General features: G+C 45.5%; 1 protein-coding gene across 3 annotated transcripts in view; it reads left to right on the top strand.

Annotated features, from left to right (window-relative positions):
• The window catches only part of pdzrn3b (PDZ domain containing RING finger 3b), a 106235-nt gene that overhangs the window by 76260 nt on the left and 4576 nt on the right, over positions 1–25399 (top strand). For 2 of the 3 annotated variants that reach the window (XM_030421391.1, XM_030421390.1), the window contains 2 exons: positions 20908–21161; positions 22821–22908. In XM_030421391.1, coding sequence (XP_030277251.1) covers positions 20908–21161; positions 22821–22908 — 342 coding nt within the window. Of the gene's footprint in view, positions 1–7789; positions 8092–20907; positions 21162–22820; positions 22909–25399 lie in introns of those variants that run through there. The other variant, XM_030421392.1, reaches the window with a different exon arrangement.

The raw sequence follows: 25399 nt of genomic DNA, 5'->3' as shown, positions 1-25399 counted from the left end.
AAGGTTAGGCTAGCTTTATAATGGAGCTAAGTACAGGTCTCTCATGGGTGGTGGCGGGTTGTAGCACAGTTAGCCGAAGACCAGGCCAAGAGAATCGCTCCAAGCGCGTTTCTCTCTCCACCAACACCAATTAATTTACGCTAAAGCTCATCCTGCCCGTGCCTGCACCCACTTGGAACCATTACTGGCTCTTTTTAAAAGCCAGAAAGCTGATTACTTAGTCCTTTGTGGGTGATGATTGTGTTCATTTGAAGAACCTGGCAGATTTTTTCTTTTTCTTTTCGAGAAGTGGGAGATATTCCCAAAAAGTTGGCGCAGGGAAGAGAGGTTCCGCTCCGATGAACACACACAAAAAAAACTGATAATTGCTTTTGTGCCGTGACGTTTGTGTACAACACCTCGGTGACCGCACCACAACAAACGCCCGGAGCTGTTCTTTCCGAGCTCCAAAAAAATGCAGATGATTTCATTCAGCCCAGGGCAAAATTATGTGCATTTTACTGTCAGGTTGATGATAATAGGAAAACAGCCTCGAGGAGCTTGGAAAGAGGAAACCAGATTGCAGATTTACATGTTCTGTTCGCACAAAAAAAAAGCCAAAAAATCTAAATCGCAAAAAAAGCCCGGTGTCGTGCGTCAAGGATTTGAGCATGAAAAGGGTATTACCAGAGCATTTTTGCTTACCAGTCTTGTTAACATCCCTTCATACTTAAGTAATTACACTGAAGTGATAGTAATGGCATTATTAGTTGTTTGAGTCTCCAATTAAACTGTTTCGGTGGCTGTCATTCCTGCTGGCCGGGCTCCCTGTTGGCACAGGATCTGGCTCGCAGAGTAAATAGGAGTACAAAGCTGACAGCTGTCTGATAAATTATGCACAGCCCAGTGTTTCAGAGGTGGATACACACACGCGCGCACACACGCATACACACACACACGCTTGCTCGCATCCACATACACTCGTGCGCCACAGGCCCCAGCGGTACAGTTGAGAGGAACTGGAGACTCATTAAACTCCTCCACACGTTTAGTTTCTGTTTCTCCCCCCTTTTCCCTCCTCTGTGGGTTCTGTGTGTGAGTCTCCGTCTCCTGTGTTTGTGTGTGTGTGTGTGTGTGTGTGTGTGTGTGTGTGTGTGTGTGTGTTTGTGTGTGTGTGTGTCGTCTTCACACCTTCTTTTAACATCCCCTGTGTTAGCTCTCACTCCCTCACGCCGCTCCTGTTGGCTCATCTGGTATCTCCATTAGCACGGCATTGTAGCCCTCCTTTCATATCCTCTGCAGATCGGAGGGGCTGATATCAGTGCTCAGAGGAGACTGAGCTGTGTCCAAAGTCAACTTCTGATCTCCTTGTATTGTGGACTGAACCTGTTGACTGTCGCCCGAGAAAACTTGTGTTTTAGAAAGAACTTTGCCAATTACAGCTTTCTAATAATTCTTAAATGATTACGTTAATATGTTTGGTTTGACTGGTTTTTTTTCCTGCTCCGCCACGACACTCGCTTTGGCTTTTTCCTAATTTTTGCTTGCTCCTCAATGATAGGAGTCTCCTAGGGATTTCACACTTGCACAAAGTGTGAAAACTAAAAACTGGCCGATCAAAATCGAAGCAGAAGAGGTCAACATTTTTTGACTTGTGATCTCAAGTGTGGGTCAAGCTCCAAGAATATGCTGGATCCTTAATTTCCCATCATACAACTAATCTTCATGAGTAAAATCAGTGGATTTAATTAGGGCCCCCAGATTTAATTTGATTTTTTTTCCACCTAAGATAAAGTTATGCTTGACACGTCTACAGTGGTCCAAGTGATGTAAGTTTTATCTGCCTTGGCTTTGTAAGCCAAATGTATGGCCGTCCAGGCTAAATATACTGACAGTCACCAGATACAGCGTGGAAAAAAAACCAAAAAAACTTCTGAACCTCTGAACACTTCAATACCGAGGGTTTCTCGATATGGATGTTGAAAATATCAAATCAGGTCGACTTTAAAGGTGCCACCCACTGTGCTGGACTGTGTTCACGCTGCTCTTGTTTGGTCAATGAAAGCGATTTGAATTTGTAACATTGGCTACATCTGTTGGCTGCCATTTCCTTATTGTCCGGGAGCCAATTATATAAATAACCCATTTTCAGGCCGATAAATGTATTCAACAAGTGCAGGGAATTCAACAAGGGAAGACGACTTTTCGCAAGTAAACAATGGAACGACGGTGAACAAAAGGAGTTGCGCAGTTCCGTTTCATAAGGAAGAAAAATGTATTTAACGCACCTCGGATGTTCAACGCACACATTTGTTAGTCCTCAGTGATGGACGTAAACAAAAACTGTGTTTACGAGAACACTCCACAGGGCTGCTTCAGCATTGAGAATTACATGACTCATAAACCGCCGCTGCTGGCTTATTTTGCGAGTGTGAAACCCGTGGTTCTTATTTCCTTGCTTCTGTTTATGCTGCAGACCCTATTAAAAAGTGGAAGGAAAAAAAACATTAGTTCCATCAGTCGCAACTTATAAACCCTTTCATAGAAAGCTCTGCACTTCGTCTGAGCAGCGTTCCACTTCAGACCGTCCATTCAGTCACGTCGGGCAAAAAGGGAAATTTCAGCATCCTCCTGTTTATGTTATTCAGCATTTGTGGTTTCACCCAACAAAAGTGAGAGCGGTTGAGGACAGTGGAAAGTCCTCATTTTTTCACCCGACCTCAAGTAAGTTGACAGAAAGTGACGTTAATTCGGCCGCTGCTGATGCAGAACAATGACACTTTATACAAGAAACAAGCCACACCACGACGTTCTCCTCATGGATTTTCAATATGTAGCCAATTTACTTTTCCCCGTCACTCTATCGTTCCACATCTTCCACCCCTCCTCCATCCTTCCTCCCCTCATCCTGCCGTCTGGACAGTGCATTAGAGCCGTGCGAGAGGACGCGGACATCATACTTTTTCCTCCCGTTATCACCATCAGCCATCGGTGTCCTGTTTCTTCACATGTTGCCACGTTGTCACCCCTCTGCAGACGTTGCCTCCGCACCCTCGCTAAGGTCGCCTTTTTTTAAAATCCCCTCCCCGGCGCTCTGATCACTGAGATCTGGCTTCCCACGATGGAGAGATAAATGGCTTGGCGTTTTGCCACGCAGCAGGCTGAAATGTGGAGGTCAGGTTACCTTAATATCAGCGGCTCTGCAGCGAGGCCATCGTGTAGACTAAAGGCAGTGAGTCAAAAATCAGACTCGGTTTTGTTGTCATATGTATGGTCAGGACGTGTAGTATATAGGATTGAAATTATGTTTCTCTGGTTGGGCATGTACAAGTATTAAACCAAACACTTTGGGGCTGGCAGCTGGGGTCAGACACCAACCGAAAGCATCGGTATTTGACGACCTGGGAGTGCGTTTTCAACAATCCACTATCTCTCTCCAAGAAGTTACATTTTGTTGCATTAAATATTTACAAGTTAAGCTGGGGTTTGGGAGAGACCAAGAACAAAGACTGTAATGATTGTATAAAGGCTTTTCACTCTGCACGCTCTCAGCCCTGGGACAAGAGTTGACCCTGGAATACCTTAGCACCTTTTTTTTTTTTTTTACACAGATATTGTTAACCCAGGGTTGACCTCAGGAGTCACACTGCACTGTTACTAGCCCTGGGTTAAATGTACATTGGAACACACAGACTTATGTTCGCATCCTTGTATGATGCGTGACAACTCTGTTTAGTGTAGCTCTGTAGCAGACCTCCATCGTACAGTCGGGTTCAGTTTAGGAAACATTGGGGTTTGAGTAAAAAAATGTACAACTTTTGTTACGAACATACCTACGTAACTTCCCTTATGTGATGTACGTGACATAACTGAACTACATTAGTAAGTTAGAATATGATGATTGATACATGATGACTAGTGATCGTAAGGGATGCTGGTGTGTGGATATCGGTTTCTCCTTGTTTTATGCTAAGCTATGCTAACTGCTAACTCGTGCTTCGTATTCAAAACGATCCTTTTTGTCATTTAAGCCATTTATCAATTATTGATGCACAACAGTTGCCGGTTGCAACTTCCGATGGTACAGTGCAATAGGGTGGATGGTGTCTCTTGGTCAACCACTCCGCCCCCCCCATCACTTGTTTCTCCCCTGTGAAACTTCAGTGAGATGGTAGGATCACAGAGCAACACGTTCACAGCACATAACATTGTTGTTACCTAATGAGTTGTGTTTGTAGTCAGCACCTACATTACATTTGACCTGGGGTTTGTATTTACGACAGTGGTGTTGCACTTAGAAACTGTAGGGGGCGCCAATTGACCCAAAAAAAAAAATCTAATTTCTACATAATGTTGCTTTAAATGTGACGATATGCATTGTTCTGTATTTGATGCCATTGTGTATTTGATATATTTGGAATGTTAGTTGGGAAAAGCAAGCAATTCGAAGTACTTACAAATAATATAAATTAAGCTATTAATTGCAGCTTGTACACTCATGTTCTTTAGGCGAAATTGTCTGGGTTTTTTTTAAGCTATGTGAGGAGCGTCAAAAGCTCAGAGGTGGGGGGGGGGACGTGTTGGAGAGTTATAAACCGAACAGGGATGGAGATGGCTGCGCCTGATCCCCAATGTGACTCTAGTTAAAACCATGACTCTTAAACTGGGCCCAGTGGGACGCAGAAACAACACCAGGCAGCCTCTATGAATATGAATGATCCATCCAAGCATGGATCAAATGCACAGGACCCGAGCAGCACATTGCTAATTGGAGGGAGATGTGGTAACCTCTAGCCTCTCCTCTACAAGAAACGATGCCAAATGTTGATGTTTGTTATAGCAAACCGCATGACGTTATTATCGTTTGGTCTCGCTCCCGCCGAGATGGGAACCTCTGACACTGCGTCGTCGTCGAGACCAGTAATGAATAAAAGCTGAAGTGTGTGAGAGCCCGCGGATCAAACCACACCGCAGGGACGGAGGAGACAGGTTTTGTCACCGGCGAGGGCAAGAAATTTAATCAGCACCGGCAAAATTAAATCTCTGAACACATTGACGGACAGTGTGCAGACTGCTCGTGGTTGAACAGGTCCTCAGTTGACTTCCCCGCTCCACGTTTCACTGCCGCCGTTTATGAATTAATACGCATATTTTGGCCGCAACAGCTGCCATAACCTTTAGTGCGGCTGTTCATATCGGAGCTCTGTCTGCGTTTTGACTTTGTGAATGGGATAATCTCAGTGTGAAAGAAAGATTAGGCGAGCAAGAGCGCCGGCTCAAACTCTCCACTGATCCCAGCCCCAGGCACAATGGCACAGCTAATGTGAGCGTAGAATTAGTTTTCATGCTACACTGGATGAAAGTTTGAGCCCAGCACCCAGACAAGCAAAGCCCGCAGTAATTATGAATGATTGCTAGGTTCACATAGATATCTGAAAAGTTTGCCCGAGGCAACTTTTTGTCGCCAGCACTTCTTCCGCCTCAAGGATTTTGTTTTAGGGTTTTCTTTTTTTTCTTTTTTTTCTTTTAAGATTGTCCAGTATTGTGTGTGGTTCAGTTTATGGGAAAAAAAAAACAAAACATGTGAATTTATTCGAGGACAGCCTTCGGTTAATAGCTCTTGGACAGAATTCAAACACGGAGATTAAATGGAAAAAGTGAAATCTCATTAGCCGCATTCCCATCCAAATATTTTTATGTAAATTAGAAATTAGGGAAGCTGAATAGAAATGGAAAATTCTGATACAATTCTTTGAAAAAAAAAAAAAAAAAAAAGAAAGAACTTTGCTCGAGGCAGAGGTGTTTTTGCCAATACATAAATTACGTGTGGCAGTTCATATACCAAAATGATGTTGAAGGCAAAAAATTGTGAATTATGAGTCTGCCGCAAGTGCTGCTCACACTGTGGAGTATAGTAGAGCCCAAGCGATGCATCGCTCTGCCGGTATGCCAAATGACTGAAAAAGGTTGATTATTATGATTATTCTGCAAAAAATGATAATTAATAGTTATTAAAATTCCCAGTGTTTTAATGCAAAAAAGTTTGCCTCATAGATATCTTTGTCACAAGTGTTTGATAACCACATTTTGGGGTTTTTTTGCCAAAAATGTGTGCATGTGGGCTGAAATATTGTTTTTTGGAATTGCTTGCACTTTGATATCAGCACCGGCCCCAAATATCAACTACTGGGCGGGCTCTAGAATATCGGACCATCAACTTCTCTGAAACATGACCAACATTATTTGACATCATGGGGCATTTTTCATTTTGCTCGGCTTTGAGTTTAATTCCACCTTCGGGCTTCACATTTTGTTTTTTCGGTGGCATTTAAAAGAAATTTACATAGAATTTGCTTGACATTTGACTGCAAACCTCCGAGCCCTCACTAATAATGCGGCTGTCTCGGGAAAAGCGCCGGAGCCGTGGAAGTGCTGATAGATAGGGATCAGTGGACGCATCTGGCAGTAGGAAATACCACTATCACCAGCAGTCAGGGCTTCTCCCACAGGACCATCCCCCCCTCCTGCCGTGAAATCTAGCCAGGTATGTGGCTTAGCACCGTGGACTTAATTGAAGCAATCCCTTCGTATTTCACAGCGAGATCGAACCATGGGGGGAAGCAAACAAACGCATCGTAGGGGCAAAATCTGCAACCTGCGTCGCATCTCGTTTCTGTCTGTAGAACTGTGAAGTGTTTTCCAGTATCAAAACCAGTTGATAATTTCAGTCACTTTTCATTCAAGAATCTCAAACATTTCTTGGTTCCAGCTCTCTTAATGTGAGGATTTGCTGCTTTTCGTTGTCATTTATGAGAGTTCATGAAGCGTCTTTGGGTTTTGGACCGTTGTTTGGACAAAAAGAAGCGATTTCAAGATGTCACTTTGGACTATTGGACTTCGCTATGTGTGTTTTTCATGCTCATTTTGATGAACATAATTGTCAGTTGCACCCCTACAAACCAACGGATCTTGAGTAGCGACAGCATTTGTTTGCCCTCCTTGTCCCTAACGGACATTTTATCTTTGGTGGCACAAGCACAGCGGGACAGATGCCAGGTCTGGCTTATGCGGTTACGTACCCGTTTTGTCCGACAGCGCGAAGGACCTCGAGATCTGCACTGTACATTGCGCATTAGATGCTCCGCCGGGTAAAGTTTGTCTAGCTGCACTGGAGAGAAGGCCAGCATAAACATTTATCCGGTTTTGTTTGTTTTCCCTGCCTCTGCGCTTGTGTGTTTGGAGGGAAACAAACGAGGAAAGAATGCTCAGTGTCTCTTTCTGCTGGATTAGTGTAGCCGAGGTCACCGAGTGCTAATTTAACTGGGACGCGGAAAAGGGTACGCCGTAACAGAGCCGCGTCGCACGGCTTTGGAATGCGCGAGTCACAAATATGGAAGGCTTTAATCCGTTGTCACAGATGAGCGTCTCCTTGTCACTCTTTGGACTTGAAATTAAAAGTCTGGAACTGTTAACAAACAGGCTTGTGGGACCCCTCGAGAGGAACATATTAGTCCCGTCATGAAATGAAAAGCCTTTCCTGTCGCTCGGCTTGTTGCTGCACAATGGGTCCAATGACGCTTATTAATTAAGAGGACTTCATCTCGCACGGCGTCAGCCGCTTTTTTGGTAAACCACCGAAGAGAAACCCCCCCCCCCTACTCGTGAATAATCAATGAGCGCCTGCTTAATAAACATGAGGGGGTGTATATAGCCGGGCTCTGGCACCCAGCCCTCCGTGAGCTCAGCAGCGGGCTGAGAGAGAGAGAGAGAGCGCCGGAGAAGGGGAGGGAGCATGTGAGGCGTGGAGGAGGGAGAGGGGGGAGTGTGCGAGGGAGAGACGAGGCTGAGCGCAGAGAGATACAGCCACAAGCTGGGGGGAAGTCAATCCTGTCAGCCCAAAGTCGGGGGGCGGAAAAAAGAAAAAAAAAAAGACACAGAGCGGAGAGAGGGAGTCAGTTCAGAGAGAAGAAGATATCTGCTGCTTCTTCTCCTCCTGCCTGGGTGGCTGGAGGGGAGAGCCTGGATGGTGTGATCTCCTCCACCATGGGATGCAGCCTCTGTACCCTGCAGAAGCCTGAGGAGCAGTATAAACTACTCTACGAAGTCCGCCAGGTACTGTGACCGAGCCTCCGGAGGAGTTCCCCCGAGACTCTGTTTGAGTTGTTTTCTTGTACTTTTTTAGCTGTTTTGGCAACACAGTCGGGGCTTTCATTGAGTGTTTTCTGACCTGTCTCTGGGGTCAGCGGCTGAGTGGGAGCAGTTTGGTGTGAGGCGGAGTGGAGTGGAGTGGAGTGGAGTTGTTGCCGGCCATCGCAGCTGAGCAGGCTGAACTCTGGCGGCCGGGGTCAGCGAGAGGTGGCGCGCAGTGCTTTAAAGGAGGGGGTGATGAAGAGGCGACAGCTCTCTCAATGCGTCTGCTAGTGTGTGCGCCGATCGCTGCCCACCTCCTCATTGTCAACCGAATGCTGAGTCGGAGCTTTTCCGGCTTCAACCCCCGTTTGACTTTCGCTAAAGTTTATATTTAACACCCGGGTGCTTGTTTTGCACATTTTTCTTCTTTTTTTTTTTTTTCTTTTTTCTTTTCCACCAAAGAAAGTAGAGCAGGAGCATTGTAGATGCTCCATTAACACAGATGGGGAATGTTTGCACAGGAACAATAACACAACAGGTTTTGTCATTCTTTCCTTTAAGTGTCTCTTTGGCGAGTCCTGCTGACCGGCGCTGAAGCAATTCATCGATTAGGTTCACTGAACATTCTCAGGTTTGAGCCTCTGAAAGAATAACTACTTTTCTTCGTTTGACATCATCGGTAATTGAGTATATTTTGATTTTGGACTAACTGAATAAACCCAGTAAAAGACTTTAATTGGCATTTTCGCTATTTCATAATTAGGAGAAAAAAAAGTACAGATACATGGAAAAATGATCATTGGTTCCCCTCTGCACTTGAATTAAATTTTCTGTTCAGGATATGTGACTTTGCGTGTTGCATTTATCCCGCAAAAAGACGAGTAAACCCCGACTGATTGAGAGTTTGACAGTGATCAAATGCAACTTTAACTTCAGCCAGTTTTCCCCAGAAATCAGGTCAAAATTTCCGAACACCTTTCCACCTCTCTGCCTGAACCTTCTCTGCCCCCAGATGAACTCGTAGTGAACCCACCTACTCCAGCTCTGTTCCCAGAACCATTCGATTGTACACGTTTCGCGCTGAAGTCGGAATGAAACTCGTACATTTATTCCCTCTAATGTGCTCTGTGACTGGCATGTGGTTCCCCAGAAGAGAACCTGCGGTTGCCATCCTCTGTTCTTTCCAGCCCTTTGCTTGCGGTGTCAACTTTAATTGAGACAACACACTCAGAGAGGGCTGGTTTATTCATGTGAGAGTGTTTGCATTCAAGTGCCGGGCCGGCCCTAATGGGTGAAAACACTGACAGCAGACAGTGTGCGACGTCTTTGAGGCTGTGGTTTCTTTACCACACTCAAATCTGCTTCTTTTTTTTTTTTTCCCTCTCCCCCTTTTCATCCATAATGGACCTCAGCCAAGTGTTACCCTCCTATCACGCCAAATTACATCTCCATTTACTGCGCAGGGTGCCGAGTGGCTTGTGGCTGGTTTAAATGAACGTAATGATCGAGCTCTCTGTGGATCTCGCTCATTATTCTCTCCTAAAAAACAGCTCCCTCCCGTCAGGCGGAGATAGACATTGTGCCTGCAAATAGTTCCGCTTTGATCAGGTCTGTTTGTGGAATAATAAAAAAAAAAAAAAGAAAAAGACTAAAAGGTTTTTCGCCTCCGTCAAAGGATGGGTGTTATGCAGTGGCATAATAAATGGATTACGGGTGCTGATATTGGGGTCAGAAAGCCCTCCGCTCCTCTACCCCCAACCGGCCGCTAATAACAGCAAAAACACGGTGTGTGGAAGAGAGCTGTCATTTCTTTTGTTCCGTTGTCTCGTCGGTCACCGTGTCATCTCGCCTGTCACTTACCCCGGATTGGCAGGTCGCTCAACTACTTCTGTTCGTCTCGCAGCAGTCTTTACTGTCGTCAGTCAGTCCGTCTGCGGCTGAGGCCGCGCGGACTACATCAGCGCGTCGGGTTGAACATGACAAGTCATTTGTCATTTCGCTTCCCTCAGACAAGCCAATCGGCTGCCCCGCATGACAGCGGAGATAACACAGATGGTTTGTGGAGCACTGTCAGTCTATATGCTGTTGTAAAGCTTGATAATGGTGATGAGAGGAATCCGGCTGGGGCACTTTTTCTTTTCAAATTTGCCAGGTTTAAACTTTGTAAAACCTTTTCTGCAACGGTTTTTATCATCGATTCATCAGCTGACTGTTCTGCCCCTTAATTGATTGATCGTTTTGTGTATGAAATGTCAGAGCCAATTGAAATATGTCCATTACAGTTTTTCAGAGCCCAAGTTGATTTCCTCAAATGTCTCGCCCTGTCCAACAGTCTGAAACCGAAATCTACCAAGATTAAATTGGCATGAAACTGAGACGGGATTGCTGGAGCATATAATGTAGACAATTTTAAAAAGTCTGAAAACAAGAGCTTTCTCATATAGGTTGCTGTGTGGTCTACCTAAATTATCCCAAATGCTTCAAAGAACCCAGTGAAATGTGTACTGTTATTCACCTCAGAAACGTTGTTCTTGTTACCATCGAAGACAACAACTCCCATGATCCCACGCTGCTTCTCATCATCAGACCACTTCTTTTGTTTTCATTGTTTAGATTGAGAGACGCTTCTGTCTTTCTATCGGTCGATACATTGACAGATCACTGTAGCTGCGCTTTCCTGTCTTTCTATCTTATAGAAAAGTTATATGAGGGTTTTCCTCTTGTCAGTCACGTAGAGAAAGGCGCGGCTCTAATTTGTATATCTTTTATTTCTGGCACTCATCATCAGGCGGAGCTGCAGACTGTTGACTTGGAGTTGAGTCAGACTGGAGTTGCCAAAACGAAGACTTGCAAGACTTCAAAGCAGAATCCTGATCAGTTTTAAACTTGATAAACGTCCAAGGCCACACCTTGTAATTATTTCTCTTTAACTCAAAGAGTGACTAATTGCAGCAATAATAATAACCGGGGGGCTTAACAGTGTGTCTGTTCACCCAGATTGAGAAATGTGAAGTTTTCATGGCCTTTGGCCAACTATACCACAATGATCAACGCTTTGTTTGTGTAATCATTACATACGTCCACCTAGAAAGTGCAGTCATAACCTACAACTACTATCAATTGTTAATGAAGGCAGGGTTCAGGCTCATTTTGCCCGCATTAACCTTGGGTATTTGAGTTTTACGGTTGGTTGTGAAACTGTAGCACATTTGTATTTTCTGTAAGTTTTACAAATGGCATTAAAGTGATGTGTGTGCAAAATACCTGATAAAACGACAATGAAAAGACAATGTTTGAAGTCAGAAGTCAACTAAACGCAGTGCTGCCTTTTTGTAACAATGGGCATAGTCAGTTACGGTTAAGGGCTTGTTTGAGTTGTGTAGGCTCAACAGTTTCCCAATACCAGTACACCCCTTGCCCCTACCAGTTAGTCCTACCCCTAAGATTTAAGAGTTTACACCTAGGACTAGGGTGTCCTAACTAATTCTTGTTAGGATGTTGGGATAGAGTGGTAGGTCGGGGCTTGGACCCATCCCCATGTACTTGAAACTAGCCTTGAATCTTGCTGTGACAGAAACGGCTCATAATGTAAACATAAGCGCTGGTTCTCGATGAGGGCATCGTACCACAGGACTCGCACATACTGCAAACCTTTTCCCTGCATCAACGGTAGGAGTTTTCGTGGTGCTCTGCCTTTCCCTGGCACAGTCGATGGTGGTAAATGAAGTCTGTGTGGGCACGTCTCGAGCTTGTACCTCTGGGGGGATTCTGGGAGGTCTTTTCTTCTCCTTGCTGATAATGCAGGCAGATCCTCTTGATCAGCGAGCCTGGCACAGCGCCCACTGTGTTCTCCCCGTCATCTCTCCGAGGACTTCATAATCCATGAACACTTGAAATCTTTCCAGTTCATTAAACACCTTAGTTCCAACTCCCATGATGAAAGCATGAAAAATACGGTTTTTACACTGTTTTATAAGAGTCAACAGACTGCGTGTCGTTTTTTGTACCTGAAGGCGCTCTATCAGTCCTGGCGGGAGCAGAAACGCTCGCTAACGTTAGCAGTCTGTTTGGATAGGATTAATGAAGAGCGTCGGTATCGGCACACGCCATTTCCTCAAAGGAATTGCACTTAGGCAAATGTTTGTTTACGCCGCCGATTGTCGATCGAGATGCCCTGCGAGTCAAACATGGTTACGGTCTGTTAGACGCTGCCGACATGGTCGTTTTAGATAAGCGTTTTCCCTTTTTTTTCGTTTGGATCATTAAAAGGCCTGAGCTGCGGCGGGCTCGGTGCTCCCTTTTAAACTTGACCCTCCTGACATCGGCGAAGCCCCTCGCTCCTTTCTTCAAAGCGAAAGGTAAGCACCATGTGGAGAAGTAAGCTCAGCTGCTTTTGTCAGGGACTTCAAGGTAGAGGCCTTGGAAACTCTGTTTGACAGTCCTCGGGCTCTAAATCTCTCCAGAAGCACCCTGTAATGGCTGTGGCGCCGTGCTGCGGCTCTTACAAGACCCAGAGCTTAATTAGAGCTTTAGCACAAGCTGGCTATTGAGGCTCTGATCCGCGCTGAACTGATCTGGACTATTGTTTGTCTGCTTAGTCCCTCGCTTTCTTATGTCTCTCTGTATCCGTCTCTCCCTCTGTCGTTTTTTTTTTTTCCCTCTCTCTGTTCCCCGCAGAGGAACGGCATCTAAAACCCAAAAAAAAAACAAAAAACGATTGATCTGCTGAAAAATGGAAGTTTACAAATGAGCCCGCTGGAAGAATTCCTGTCCGACACTTTCCATGTGCCGCTGCCTAATTAGCCAGTTTTTTTTCTGATTGAAGGCAGCAAAGATGTCACGCTCAGCTCAAAAAGCCAAGTTGTCGTAGCGCCAGATGGTCTCAGTGTGACACCCTCTGGACCAGGCAGAGAGAAAAATGAGATGGAAATATTTGAACAAGACGACCCCTTCATCCCCTCAATCCTTCTGCCCCCGCTGTCAAAAGACCCCCGTCATCAAAGCAGTCAACAGAGAGGGAGAACCGGCAAAGATGGCTCGCTCGGCCCCACGTCTCTGTCCCTGTAATGAGGCCTGACACAGACGGCACACAGAGACAAAGCAGGGATCACCAGCCAGCGAGCGCGGCCGCCGGAGCCTGACACCGCGTGTTTTTAATAACGGCCGAGATCAGCCCCGGTGCGCCGTCACATCTGTTAAACACTGGAGCAGGTGGCGGGGCTGCCACAGGGGAGCACTCACAGGAGCCCGTGTACTCACCGTCAGTCCAAGGCGAGTGACAAAGAGGGATCACTGCCACAACAGAGATGTAACTACATGCTGACAGAAGTGAGAAAGCCGGCAGCGATCGTGCAAGCCAAGGGTGGGAGGGGTGCACAGAGGATATGATGGCGGTTGATGTGAGCGTCTCACAGCTTTCGCAAAAATATGCAGAACCCAACTAATCTGTGCCGTCGTTCCCACTTTCTTGTCGCCATTTTTGATAGATGGAGTTAGGTGGCACGTTATACTGTATTTAACACTGTAAGGTGGCATCTCCATTCATAATACTTCTCTTCATGCTCAGCCAGTCTCCACTAGTGGACAAAGGTCTGACTGCAACTATTATTATTCTGGTTTTGGAAAAACAACAGCCTTTGATATTGGACATTCACATCCTTTGTTGCCAAAAATTCTACATCACACTGTATCAATCCATGATCCAGGACGGTTTACCAATAACATGTATAGATAGCGATCAATATATATATATATATATATATATATATATATAAAGTGTCAAGGATGACAAACAGCTTACTCAGGGTTGTCATTCATAATGATCAACTCCCATGAGTCTTATTTTTCCAACCTTAGCTGTGACATAAGTGACAGCGATTAGTCGCTTCTCGCTTTAGTAAATGGTGAATTCATTAAAATAGAAATCCAGCCGCGACTCTAGATCCATATGGGAGTCGCAGATGTTAGTTTGCGGTGTGCAGACGAGTCGGTGCGCTCCTTTTGCAGCGAGGGCAGGGACGGGATCGTTTAAACTCCCTCTTTCTCCGGAAAAGGGGCTGTTTCCTGTAAAGCGCCGCTCTCAATTTGCATCAATTAGCGATGGTTTTACAAGAGCAGCAGTGCGTGAAGCTGATTACCACGCTAGGTGCATGATTAAGAGTTTGCTGATTGTAAAATTAGTGTACATGCACCTTGTAAGTGCTTTATTTGTACACCCGGTAATGAATAAAACATGTGCGGCCTGCGAGCGGGCTGCTCAGTAGTTCCATCTCGTCCGGCGCATTTGGAGGGTGGAGGATTATTTCTCATCATTAGGCTGCAAAAAAGGAGCCGCCGTGGTCCGTCTGTGGACATCCAGGAGGCTTATTGTGGCTCTATCGTATTTTAGTGGGGGGTTTTTTGTTTTGTTTTTTTGAGAGACTGAGAGAGAGAGGCTTCCCCTTCCTCCAGTGGAGTACGGCTCTGTTTGATCGCTGTTGGAGCAAACTTGACTTGCTGACTTGAATAAACACACTAGGCCCCGGCATGGAGCTCCAATGCGCTGTCAGCCCTCGGAGGGAAAAGGTGTGTTTATTGTGCGGGTTGCTGCGTGTGTGTGGAGCTGCAGAGGCTTGGAAGGAGACGCAACACCGGGTTTCAGTATGTTTGCCGATATTACCCTCGACTGTTCCACCTTTAATTTAACTTTATAGCTCTGGTCTTATACCATATCTGTGCTGAGGGGCAGACAGATGTACTCCGATCAGACCATCTTCTCCAGCCTCATTCGAGTAGCCTAAAGGTTTTTCATTCAAGATATCTTTGCTTTTTTTTTTTTTTTTTTTCTAAAAAAAACCTTTTGAGCATTGTCGGTTTTCATTTCAAGGTTATCGCAGATTAGCTTTAAGTCCAAGTCTCTGTGAATTGTGTGAATGATCGCGGGTTAATGCTGGCAGGCTGTGGAGTTTCGGTAATAAATCCCTGGGAGAGAAAATCATTCCTCATATTTAAGATTCAACGTTCGGTTTCAGAGCTCCTGCGGAAACGCAGTGGATGAAACAGGCGATCGTTAAAGTCGAGGAAAAAGTTCTCACCTTCAGTTGTTTTTTTTAGACCGGAGAGAGGAAGCGGAAAGCCTCCTGGATGTGATTTGGGTTTTTTTATTTTTTTTTTAATTGATCCACTGTGGATAATACAACGTCCCATGCTTGAATGAGATTAGGTGAAAGTACACAGTGGTTGTCTCTTTCAGTCAGCATTACGTCTTTTAGCTGTTTATTCTGTAATCCTCGGTAAGCTCGCGCACTGTGGTAAATAAAGAGCGCTATGTTTTCATGGGGACTTTTCTGTTCTGTCCGGTCAGTTAAAAGAACAACATGTTCAGGTTTCAGGACACATCCACACACACACACACACACATTGAGAAATTATTGGCTGGTCCTTGAATTTTTTTTTTTTTGTTCTTTCTTATGAAAACGGTTAAAAGTGAAATAAAAGAGGGATTAACTGTGTTTTTCAAGTAGAATGACCCACATTCAGACAGCCACTCATACGTTATATAGGCCCCCCCCCCTGGAAGTTAAGCCTTCAAGTCTTCATGCTCTCCATCACGTCAGCGCTCCCTCTCTGTTCCGAAATACAGACTTTGAAGAATTCGTCTAACAAGTGTATCCGACCAGAAAGAGGAGGCGAGCGGCCCTGGCTCTCAAGGCTCTTTAAAATGCTCATCTATAGAGTGAAGTTCCCAGGGTTTTTCCTCCGCCCGGCCCTGAAAGGCACCGTCTGCCTGGCAGAGTTTCCACTCTGTTCACCTCACTGCGTTTCCCCGAGGAGCAGAGACACTGGCTCTTTAATGATGTTCTTCTCCTCTTTATTAAAGGATTACGTGGTGATTGAATGGTCGTATCGAAGACTAATGTTACACAACACACTCAGTGAATTAACTTAATATCCTGCAACGGCTTCTCTGTATGATAATGACTAGAGGAGGGGGGCTGTGCTGCCGCCGAGGCTTTTCTGATTAGCGCTCTGTTACTGTCGCTGACTGCTTCTTTAGCAGACTGTCAGGTTTTTGCGTTCATGCATTTAAATGTGTTTCATGTGTATTATAATTGATTATACGTACCTGTTTGTTCACCAGCCAATATCCAATCTTGGTTTAGCAACTGTGACTAGAAACATCAGGCCCGCCAAATAACAACAACAACAAAACATCATTTGCAGCCTAAAAGCATTTTCCTCAAAGAATACTATAAGAAGAGAGATCTCTGTCAAACTTCAGATACTAAAACCACAGTAAAAGTCTGAGGAATGAATTAAACAGTGTGTTCCTTTAATGTAAGCTGCAGTTGTAAGCATAATTAGCTAACTAGCTTACTACTTAGAGTTGTATCTTAGCATTCTCTCCAAGGCAAGGGAGAATACATCATACTGTTCATTTGTGTAGTTATAGATAACAATTTTTTTTAAACACCCTGTTCACAACAGCACATCTATAGTGTAGTATTTCCCCAGTGTGTGGAAACTGATAAATGAGAGCGTACGCTAACATTAACGTTTCTCTCAGTTCACGCAGCCGTCGAATTTAACACAGTAGTTCCCATCCAAAAAGCTTTTTTCCTCTGTAATGTTCAATTTGAAACACGCTGTTTGAAATAACAACCAATAGAAGTGTAAATCTAACTTCTGTAGGCTGTTGCTCATCTAAATATGTAGGCTAAGTAGCCAAACGGGGCTGTGTTGGACTGAAATGATAGTCGAATGTTTTCATTTTTACTTATTATACTTGACAAGAACAACTGTGTTTATGTAGTGCCATCGCCATGTAGCTAGCAAGTGCATATTTTAAATATTTGACAGTTTTTGATAAAAGTCAGCTGGAAATGTTAAAAGTCACGTGTAGACACCCTCCCCCAGAGCAAGCGTTACCTCAGTTAGCTAACTAGCTGCTGCTATCAATATTCATGGCATGATTTAGCTGATAATACCGGCAGTCGTTGGCTACCAAGCTGTTTTTGTCTTCCTCTGTCTGAAATCAAGGACAGTCGTTTATAAGGAATGTACTAGAAATTTCAGTGGTAGGCTGAATTTGCCAACGTTGCCAATAGCCGTGTTTCCATCAGTCTTCTGAAGTATTGCATTTGGTAGGTGGCAAACAGTTGGTTTTGTTTCCGACTTCTGCCTTTTCTTCTGTGTTTATCACAGCCACGAATGCTTTGTGTAGTCCATACAGTTCGAATCTTTTTATTTCGCTTCTTTTGCAACATTTGAATAATTCAGTTTGCTTTTGATATTGGATGGATACACAACACTAATATTTAGGTATAAATAAAGGTCGATTGAGTGATTGAACTGCATATGTGAAATGTAAGGATAGAAACAGTGAGGGTGGGCCTTGGCTTGGCAAACGGTCAATTCAGTGTCATAATGATATAAAATTACGACTGTAGTTGTTATTATTTCGTGACCGGGGCTCTCATGAATAAGAAAGCTCCATTTCAGTGAGACTCACAGATTGAATAAGGAATGAATGAGAACCTGGGGGCAGCCTCACCCCATCTAACATTATACGGAGATGATAATGCAAGAGATTGAGCTCGCCGCCTGCTAGATAACCAGCTTTGGCAGCAGGTTAGCAATCACTGAATAGGCGCACACAAACACACACACACACACACACACACACAGATTCCCACATCAGCAGGGCTCACCCTCGCTGCCCCTAATTATTACCCAGCGGGCTGAGGGCTGATGTAGCCGTCACATGAGGCGAAGAGGAGAAACTGAAATCCAGAACCAGTGCAGGGATACTGTTGCTTTAGAGGTCCGATGTGATATTTTAATTGAAGAAAATGAGAAACAAAGCCACGGCCGTGTGAATTCCTCACCCGGCCGGTGTCTCCAACACAACAGACTTGCAGTTAGACCTAATTAGTATTCCTTTAAGTAGGGCCTTCCTGCCCTCCTGTCATTAAAATGGGTTTAATTGAAACCCCCCTCTCAAAGGATGCACCAGACGCTGACAGAGCCGTTTCTGCGTGTCAAGTCATCCTTGCGTTGTGTGGACATTATTGTCGGCAAATCAAGCCACGGATTACAGTTAAACAGGTATTCGGGGTGCCAGAAGTGTTCAGCTGAACCGCGGCCGTGTCAAAGCGCAGGGTTAACGCGGCGCGGCCGGAGGGCCCAGCGGTGGCGGAGCATTGTGTATTGTGTCCGGGGAGTGTTGTGTGTTTTTTCCCAGTGTGCTGCAAAGGGCCGCTCCGTGTCAGAGGTGAGCGCGGTGAATGGAGGTCGTGGGACCCCCTCCACAGCTGGGAGGAGGCTCCCCCCATTGAGAGCACTGAGGCAGAATGCTCCGGGGCTCGACAAGACGGGGGGCTAAAGGCTTTGTCTCTGGTTCACTGCCTCCGAGTAGCCCCGGGATTCCTGGCAACCAGGTCTGACTGCTCGGAGCCTGCGCGCAGAGAGAAAGAAAGCACAAAGGCGCTTGTATTCCTCAGCTGATGTACAACATCGTGGCTCGCGGGGGGGAAACAAAGATGGCTGTCGGACGCGAGGTCCCGTGCGATTTCGGGAAGGCTTACTGTTGGCACCAGGAGTTCGGATGTTCTCTCCTGCGATGCGGTTCACTTTGTTTTGGATCTTTGCACGAGAGGACGGCGGTCTTAAATCTCAACTTCTTGCAGCAGGATTTCTCGCATCAGTATTCCGTGATGCGATAACTCCCGCGTGTCCGTGTAGAATTATGCAGAGCAGAACTGCAAATTGATGAGCTATTAATTTTTAATGTCGAAGAAGTAGAAGTTTAAGTCCACTGAGATGATCCAATTTATCCTGCAGGACTAGGATTAGCATTAATCTGCTCTGGTTATTAGTGGGCCTCGTCAAACTTCTGCATTAACTTCTCTCCGTTCCTGCACACGCATACAAGCCCCAGTGCCTCCTGATATCTATACGTACTCCTTTTATAGAACTATGCACTCGTCTTCTACATTGTCTGAGTCGGAGTCCGTTTTTTGTACGTACGCGGCGATCACTCCCCGGAGGCGGTTTAATATCACCGCTTCTCCCGATGTTGCAAGCGCCACAGTTCAGTCCGCAAACTATGCCATGAATTCGGATGAGGCGGCCTCGGCCGGAGGCGGGCGCGCCAACCAGCCACGTGTTTATCAGAAAATGAATCTTGAGACACGAACCTGCATGCATGTTGCATGTCAGGAGGAGCGGGAAAGGGGACGCTCAAGATTTATGACACGCCTAATGACCTGCAACACTACCGGCTCCTGCTAGAGAGTGGATTCACTCTTAAGCTTTGTGTGTGTGTGTGTGTGTGTGTGTGTGTGTGTGTGTGTGTCAGGCGGGTGGGAGCGTTGAGTGTGTGAAATGAGGAGAGCCCCGGGCTGAGATCCTATCAAAGCTTTCAACACATCCAGGAATCACAAACCAACAAATTCCGTGTGATGTGGAGATTGAGAGCGGAACAGCAGCTCTGTGTAAAGCCTGATAAAGCAGAGGGGGCCAGTGTGGTGCTGCTGCTGACCCAGAATGCAGTTTTCGCGCAGGCGGCTGCAGGGGGACTTCACCTTATGAAGTTCACCAGGCTGCTGCCCGTTTTGCTTTTTTGGATTTGCTTTTATAATAGCTTTATTTTGATAGTACAGCTGAAGACAGACAGGAAACAGGATGGGGGGGGGGGGGGTATTACATGCAGCAAAGGACAACAGGTCAGATCCTGTATGTTTTTTTTTTATGTTTTGTACTGTGTGCTATATATTTAAGACTAATTAAGCCGGCAGCAGACAGCTTTTTCTTTCTGAGGTCAGGCCGGCAGTCTGGCACCATTTCTCTCTTCTTTCATGTCTCCATTTTAGACTAAATGAATACCCTCACCTTGTCCTATGGTGTTGTTAATTGCTACTCAGAGGGGGGTGAACATTGTCTGTTTTTCCCCGTTAAACGTCTGTTAACTTTAGCACCCTTGTATTTATCCTCCTAATTAGTAGTGCGGGGTTATATTGGGCTGATGGTGGGCTGATTTGCGCCATAAAATTCTCCCTCTTCTCTCACAGCCTGATAACACAGCTGTGTGCGCTGGACAGTGACATGATGGCATTTGGGCCAAAGCTGAAAAAACCTCAAAGTTAATCCACTTGCTCCGCCTGACATTTTGGACAGCGTGGATCTGTGCGCAGACTTAAATCTCCTTTTATTTAATTTCAAGTCTGATTAGATCCGGTGACACAGGCTGTTGAGAGCGGGGCTCGCGCTCATCGTTCATCAGCGCACAGAGGCTTTAAGTGGCTCAACCAAACTTAATTAGCCTCTTCTCTGCGACAGGCTCTGGCCTTTTTGCTCAAATTAATCTTCTCAGGTTGGAGCGCGGCAACCCACTCCACTGTCTCTGACAGCAGGTCAAATTTATCCTCTGCTGAGAAATTACTTAGCTAAATGAGGGCTCCTCCATGCAGCCCCGGCTAATGACCTTGATTAATTAAAGGGGGACTCGTCCTAATTAAGGTCTTATTCTGCTTGGTCCGACTGTGACCCTGTAAAACAAGCTGAGGCAGTAATGAGTCATTTCTCGAACAGATATCACTGCTGAGATTGTGTGGGCACAGAGCTCCGTGTGAGGCCTTAATCATCAGAGATAATGATCACATCCGTTTGGAATAATGAGCAGCCTCTTCAGTCTTAACAGATCACAACACCAAGTGGGGGGGAAAAAAAACCCTTCCTCTCTCTTCTCCATCTCCAAACAGACTTCTCAACCACAGCCGCTGATTGGTTCCTCTCTTCTTCTTCTTCTTCTTTATCCAGGTCAATGGCAAAGACCTCTCCAAGGCCACCCACGACCAGGCGGTGGAGGCCTTCCGCACCGCCAAGGAGCCCATCATGGTCCAGGTCCTGCGCCGACCCCCGCATGCCAAACCGGTCGGCCCGGCCGCTGACTCCCAGGTCTCAGACAGCAGCACCCAGACCGACATCACCCTCCAGCACATCATGGCCCTCACAAAGCTGCCTCCGTCTTCGCCCCCCATGACGGAGCTGGAGGAGTATCTGCTTCCAGAGGAGTAAGTCAACAGAGAACTTTATTTTGGGCCCTCTCCATTTTCTACTCCTGTATCTGCAGCTGTGTCCTACATCTGTCTGTAGCTCCTAACACGTGTTGGCTACATGCAAATCACCGCTGATTAAAAAACAACCTTAGAGATGATAAAGAACACAGAATTTGTCTCTTCAATCACCGTAGTAATGATGTATTTGTTAGCATTGGCCTACATCTGGCACACCTGGGTCGCTGTGCGCGAACAAACAACAGCAAAGGCAGCGAAAAAAGCTCCCTCATCGATTTTAAGTCGACCGCGAGCAGGTGTTGACACAGAGGGCCTCCGGCAACAAAGTTTTGCTTGGCTCAACTTCTGCCACAGCGCAGCGTCTAAAAAGCCTGTCTGGGTGTATTATAATCCCCCACGTAGGCAGTGTTTTGGTGTCTCAAATGCCTTCAAACTGCTGGATTTATAACTCAAACCAGAACTTCTGGATTGTGTTAAATCGACTTTTTGGTACCTGAAGCAATACATCACGACCAATTTCGACCAATTGCATTTCTCTCAGTCTGAATGCCCATTTTGTGATACGTACACCCAGAAAGTCCTCCATTGCACAAAACCCTATTTTGGGCCCGATCAGCCCAATCTACATCCACAAAATCTGCTGCAATCTGGTTTATATTTCGTCCTCTTGTACCAGGGTATGGTTGAACATCATGACAGAACATTATTTATTTGTTTCTGATTTTGGGCCCAGATCAGGCCTGTCAGCAGCCACAAAACCTCATGTGGGCCGTATTCGGTCCGTCTAAGCCAGGACACAGCCGGACGAGCTGACACTCTGCAGAAACTTATTTTTATTCCAAAGTTTTAAACACCACCCAGGTAAGAGACGTCAAGCAGAGACTGATTGGCCTGAAACCGACTTTAAAAACCTCTTGACAGGTTTTATTATCGCCGCGGTGACAAAAGGGATCATTAAGCGCGTTTCAAAGAAGCACGTTTTTTAATGGGAAGATACGGGAATGTCAGAAGTTAGCGCCGCTGAAAAGGTCACTTCACTTTTCAGACACAATCGGACCTCTCACCTTCGTTAAGAGAGCAGCACCCTTATCTCCTCCTGCAGACCCACCCTGCTGTGATCGCCCACAATGCCTCTGAAGTATGAGGAGGAAATGTCCCTCCTGTCACTTGCTGGAGATGGCTGCTCCTCCCGGGGCACACAGACGCATTAAAGTGATGGTTCGCTTCCTTCGGATTTACATATTCCCAAATTGCATCGATTGTTTCTGTGTGTGTGTGTGTGTGTGTGTGTTGGGCCCTGGAGCGCACAAAGTCTGGCTACGTCTTACACTCGGTGTCAGCAGCAGTTGCCCTTCGATGAATAATTGTGATTTCTTTAATTGATTCCCGAGTCAAATTAATAACAGGGCATGTTAATTTGTGATTAGCCTCTGGGTGTAGCTTCATATATATCTGATTCAAGAGTGAATTCTACATTGACTCATTGCTTCCTCCCTACTTCTCATTTAATTTGCAAACTCTGGAAGCAAATTAAATCCAAGATTGATTAATGTGTTAGTAAATGATTTTTTTTTTTTTTTCCTTTCTATATGTGCCCGTCGAATTTGCATTCCGCTCCCGTCCACTTTTTATCTGACACTCTCCGTCTCCTCTCAGGCATCCTCCGGGACATGCGTACTTCGACCCCAATGACTTCCTGGAGGGCATACAGCAGGACATAGAGCGCGAGGAGCTGGAATACGAGGTAAAATATGAGGCTCCCTCCCTCCATCTCCACTCTCCTCCTTTCAATGAAGATCTACATTCAGACAGAGATGCGTTATTGGTACATAAGCGGACCCAAGGTCGCCTGTGTGTCTCCAGTCCGATGGCCGCGCTAGCGACCGCAAAATCGCGATATATCACAGTTATTGATGGGCCGCTCTGCCGGCGTACAGACACTGAGATGTAGGCCAGACAGGAATCGAGTTGCCGGTTTGTTCCAGCAGATGCACAACGGTGACATCATTACTTATTAGTGACAAGGACCTAATAAGTCTTCCTCGGCTCCTACGCAGTAGAGATGGGGCCCGGCGGATAATTAGATGGCGCAGATAATAGGTCTGCAGTGATGAATCTGATGATGCGCGCTAACAATGCCTGGGTGAGGCCATGATGAGGCCATGATCCAGCCTTTGTTGTGCTCCTTCAGTGACCTCCGCCCAAACCCCCCCCCCCCCCCCCCCCCCCCCCGACCACCACCATTAAAGCTCAGCCACCTACTGTTTGATATTAATGATATCCGTGAGGCTGAGGCCAGAGAGGTAAAGTTCAGGGCGGCTAATGGCAGATGCACAGAAGGCAAACACTGACTAACCCCAGTGTCCTTGTGGAGAGACTATCCGTCTTAGAAGAGAGTGACTGACTAACAAATCCGGCGACGCTCAGTTTGTGTCTCTGTTTCGCCCTGCCTTCATGCTCTGTCACGTAGCTTACATTAATAATTACAATTCATCCAAAAATCTATGGGAAATAATGCAGTGTATGTCCTCTTAGCTTTTGTGCTGAGCTTTGTAATATATTTAGGTTTTCCGGAGGGGGAAAAACTTTTTTTATTTTTCGACTTGTTGGGAATTCTCGTTCATTTGTCTTCACTGGCATTTGCACCGACTGTTCCGAAGCCCAAACATAGTTAAGTCCTAATGAAAGTGTTTACAAGTGCTGATTCTTTCAACTCTAAATGAAAATAGGTTGCACCAAACACACATCTTGCTTCTTAGATAGCGATGAGTCGTTACTATATTGTTTACACCCAGTATGTGCAGGCCAGCTGCTGTGTAGCTAACTGGGCTAACGGACAAAGCTAACGATAGCGCGCTAATATATTACCGATTTAGTTTGAAGAACAGATGAGTGAGGCTAATGTCGGCATATTTGACTGAGCGCTATATCAAATTACTGTTAAATAATGATGTAAGCTGGGAGGTTTGTTCACTAAATGGTACGAAATGCGTCAAATTACAAAATAATAATGAAAAATAACCAAAAAAATGTATGTCTGGAGCTTGTTTGCATAGTTGGATACTTCCGGAACATTGTGTATAAAGACACTGGGGCACATCTTTCTCCATGCATGCAGATGTGGATAAAAATAAAACAAAGTAAAACCCACATTTACAAGTTGAGCGTCAGTGTATCGTACGTATGCCCCTCTAAAACATGTGTTGTGAATGGAAAGCTGCTCAGAAAGTCGCCAAATTGCATCGCAGTGACATTTATTTGCACAGCCATGACATCATAATGTTACTATTTATAAATATACGTGAGAATTTAGCGACTTCAAAGTTATTCAAGCTAGTGAGAAAGTCTCTAAGTCGGCTTGAAACTCTCGTTTTTGGAAGTTTTGTCACAGCTCGTGATGCTACACAAACGCTACAGATGTTTCCCGGCGAGCGATTAACACGCTGCTCGAGTCTCTAAAGGCTAAAACACTCCTTGAATTAAAGTGGTGCAAACTTATAAAATATCTCTCTAATTAGGAATAAGTAAGCAGTTAGAAAAGGAGGTTAGAAATGGTAAGCAATACTGCAATTTCTGACTTTGATAAATATCAATCTTTGACACCATGTTCGATACCACAGGCAAACATTGACACAATAATGAGGGCACTAAATTTAAGAGTTGTATTAAAAGATAAATAAAACGAGGCTTCTGCACGGTGTGTTAAGAACAACAGCATGTAGGGAAATGTACTTGTGACCACAGTGGGAGGAGGCAGGCCTGTGCAGACACTGCAGCGGTGTGTGTGTGCGTTTGCTGTTGCTGTTGGAAAGAGAGCAGAGCAAGAAGACACAGCTTGTTAATACTCATTTCACTGTGCAAAATGAGTGTTGAAACAGTTTCAAATATTTAGTATTAATAATTCAGTATTTTTGACAACGGCGTTTCACACACACACACGCTTAGCAACAGTTTTACAAATAGCTGGGGCAATCAAAATCCGCAGCTGGCCAAGAAACAGTCTGGCACATACCCCCAACTCTCTGCTAGAGAAGGAGTTAATGGAATAGAAAAACTTCAGTGTTCAGCCGAGGCTCTGTTTTTGGGGGGGTTTAACCCTCACAGAGCTCCGTCCTCTGCCCCGCTCGTATCTTCATCTGTATCTGTGAGATTACAGGTGTTGCCATGTGAAAAAACGGGACTCTGCCTGTCCGCAGTCCGCCGCATCATCTCTCATTCTGTCAGCGGGTCTCTAG

This window comes from Sparus aurata, chromosome 6, assembly GCF_900880675.1.
Source record: "Sparus aurata chromosome 6, fSpaAur1.1, whole genome shotgun sequence".
Lineage (NCBI taxonomy): Eukaryota > Metazoa > Chordata > Actinopteri > Spariformes > Sparidae > Sparus > Sparus aurata.
Note: the sequence above shows the minus strand (reverse complement) of the source record. Positions and strands in the feature narration are given on the sequence as shown.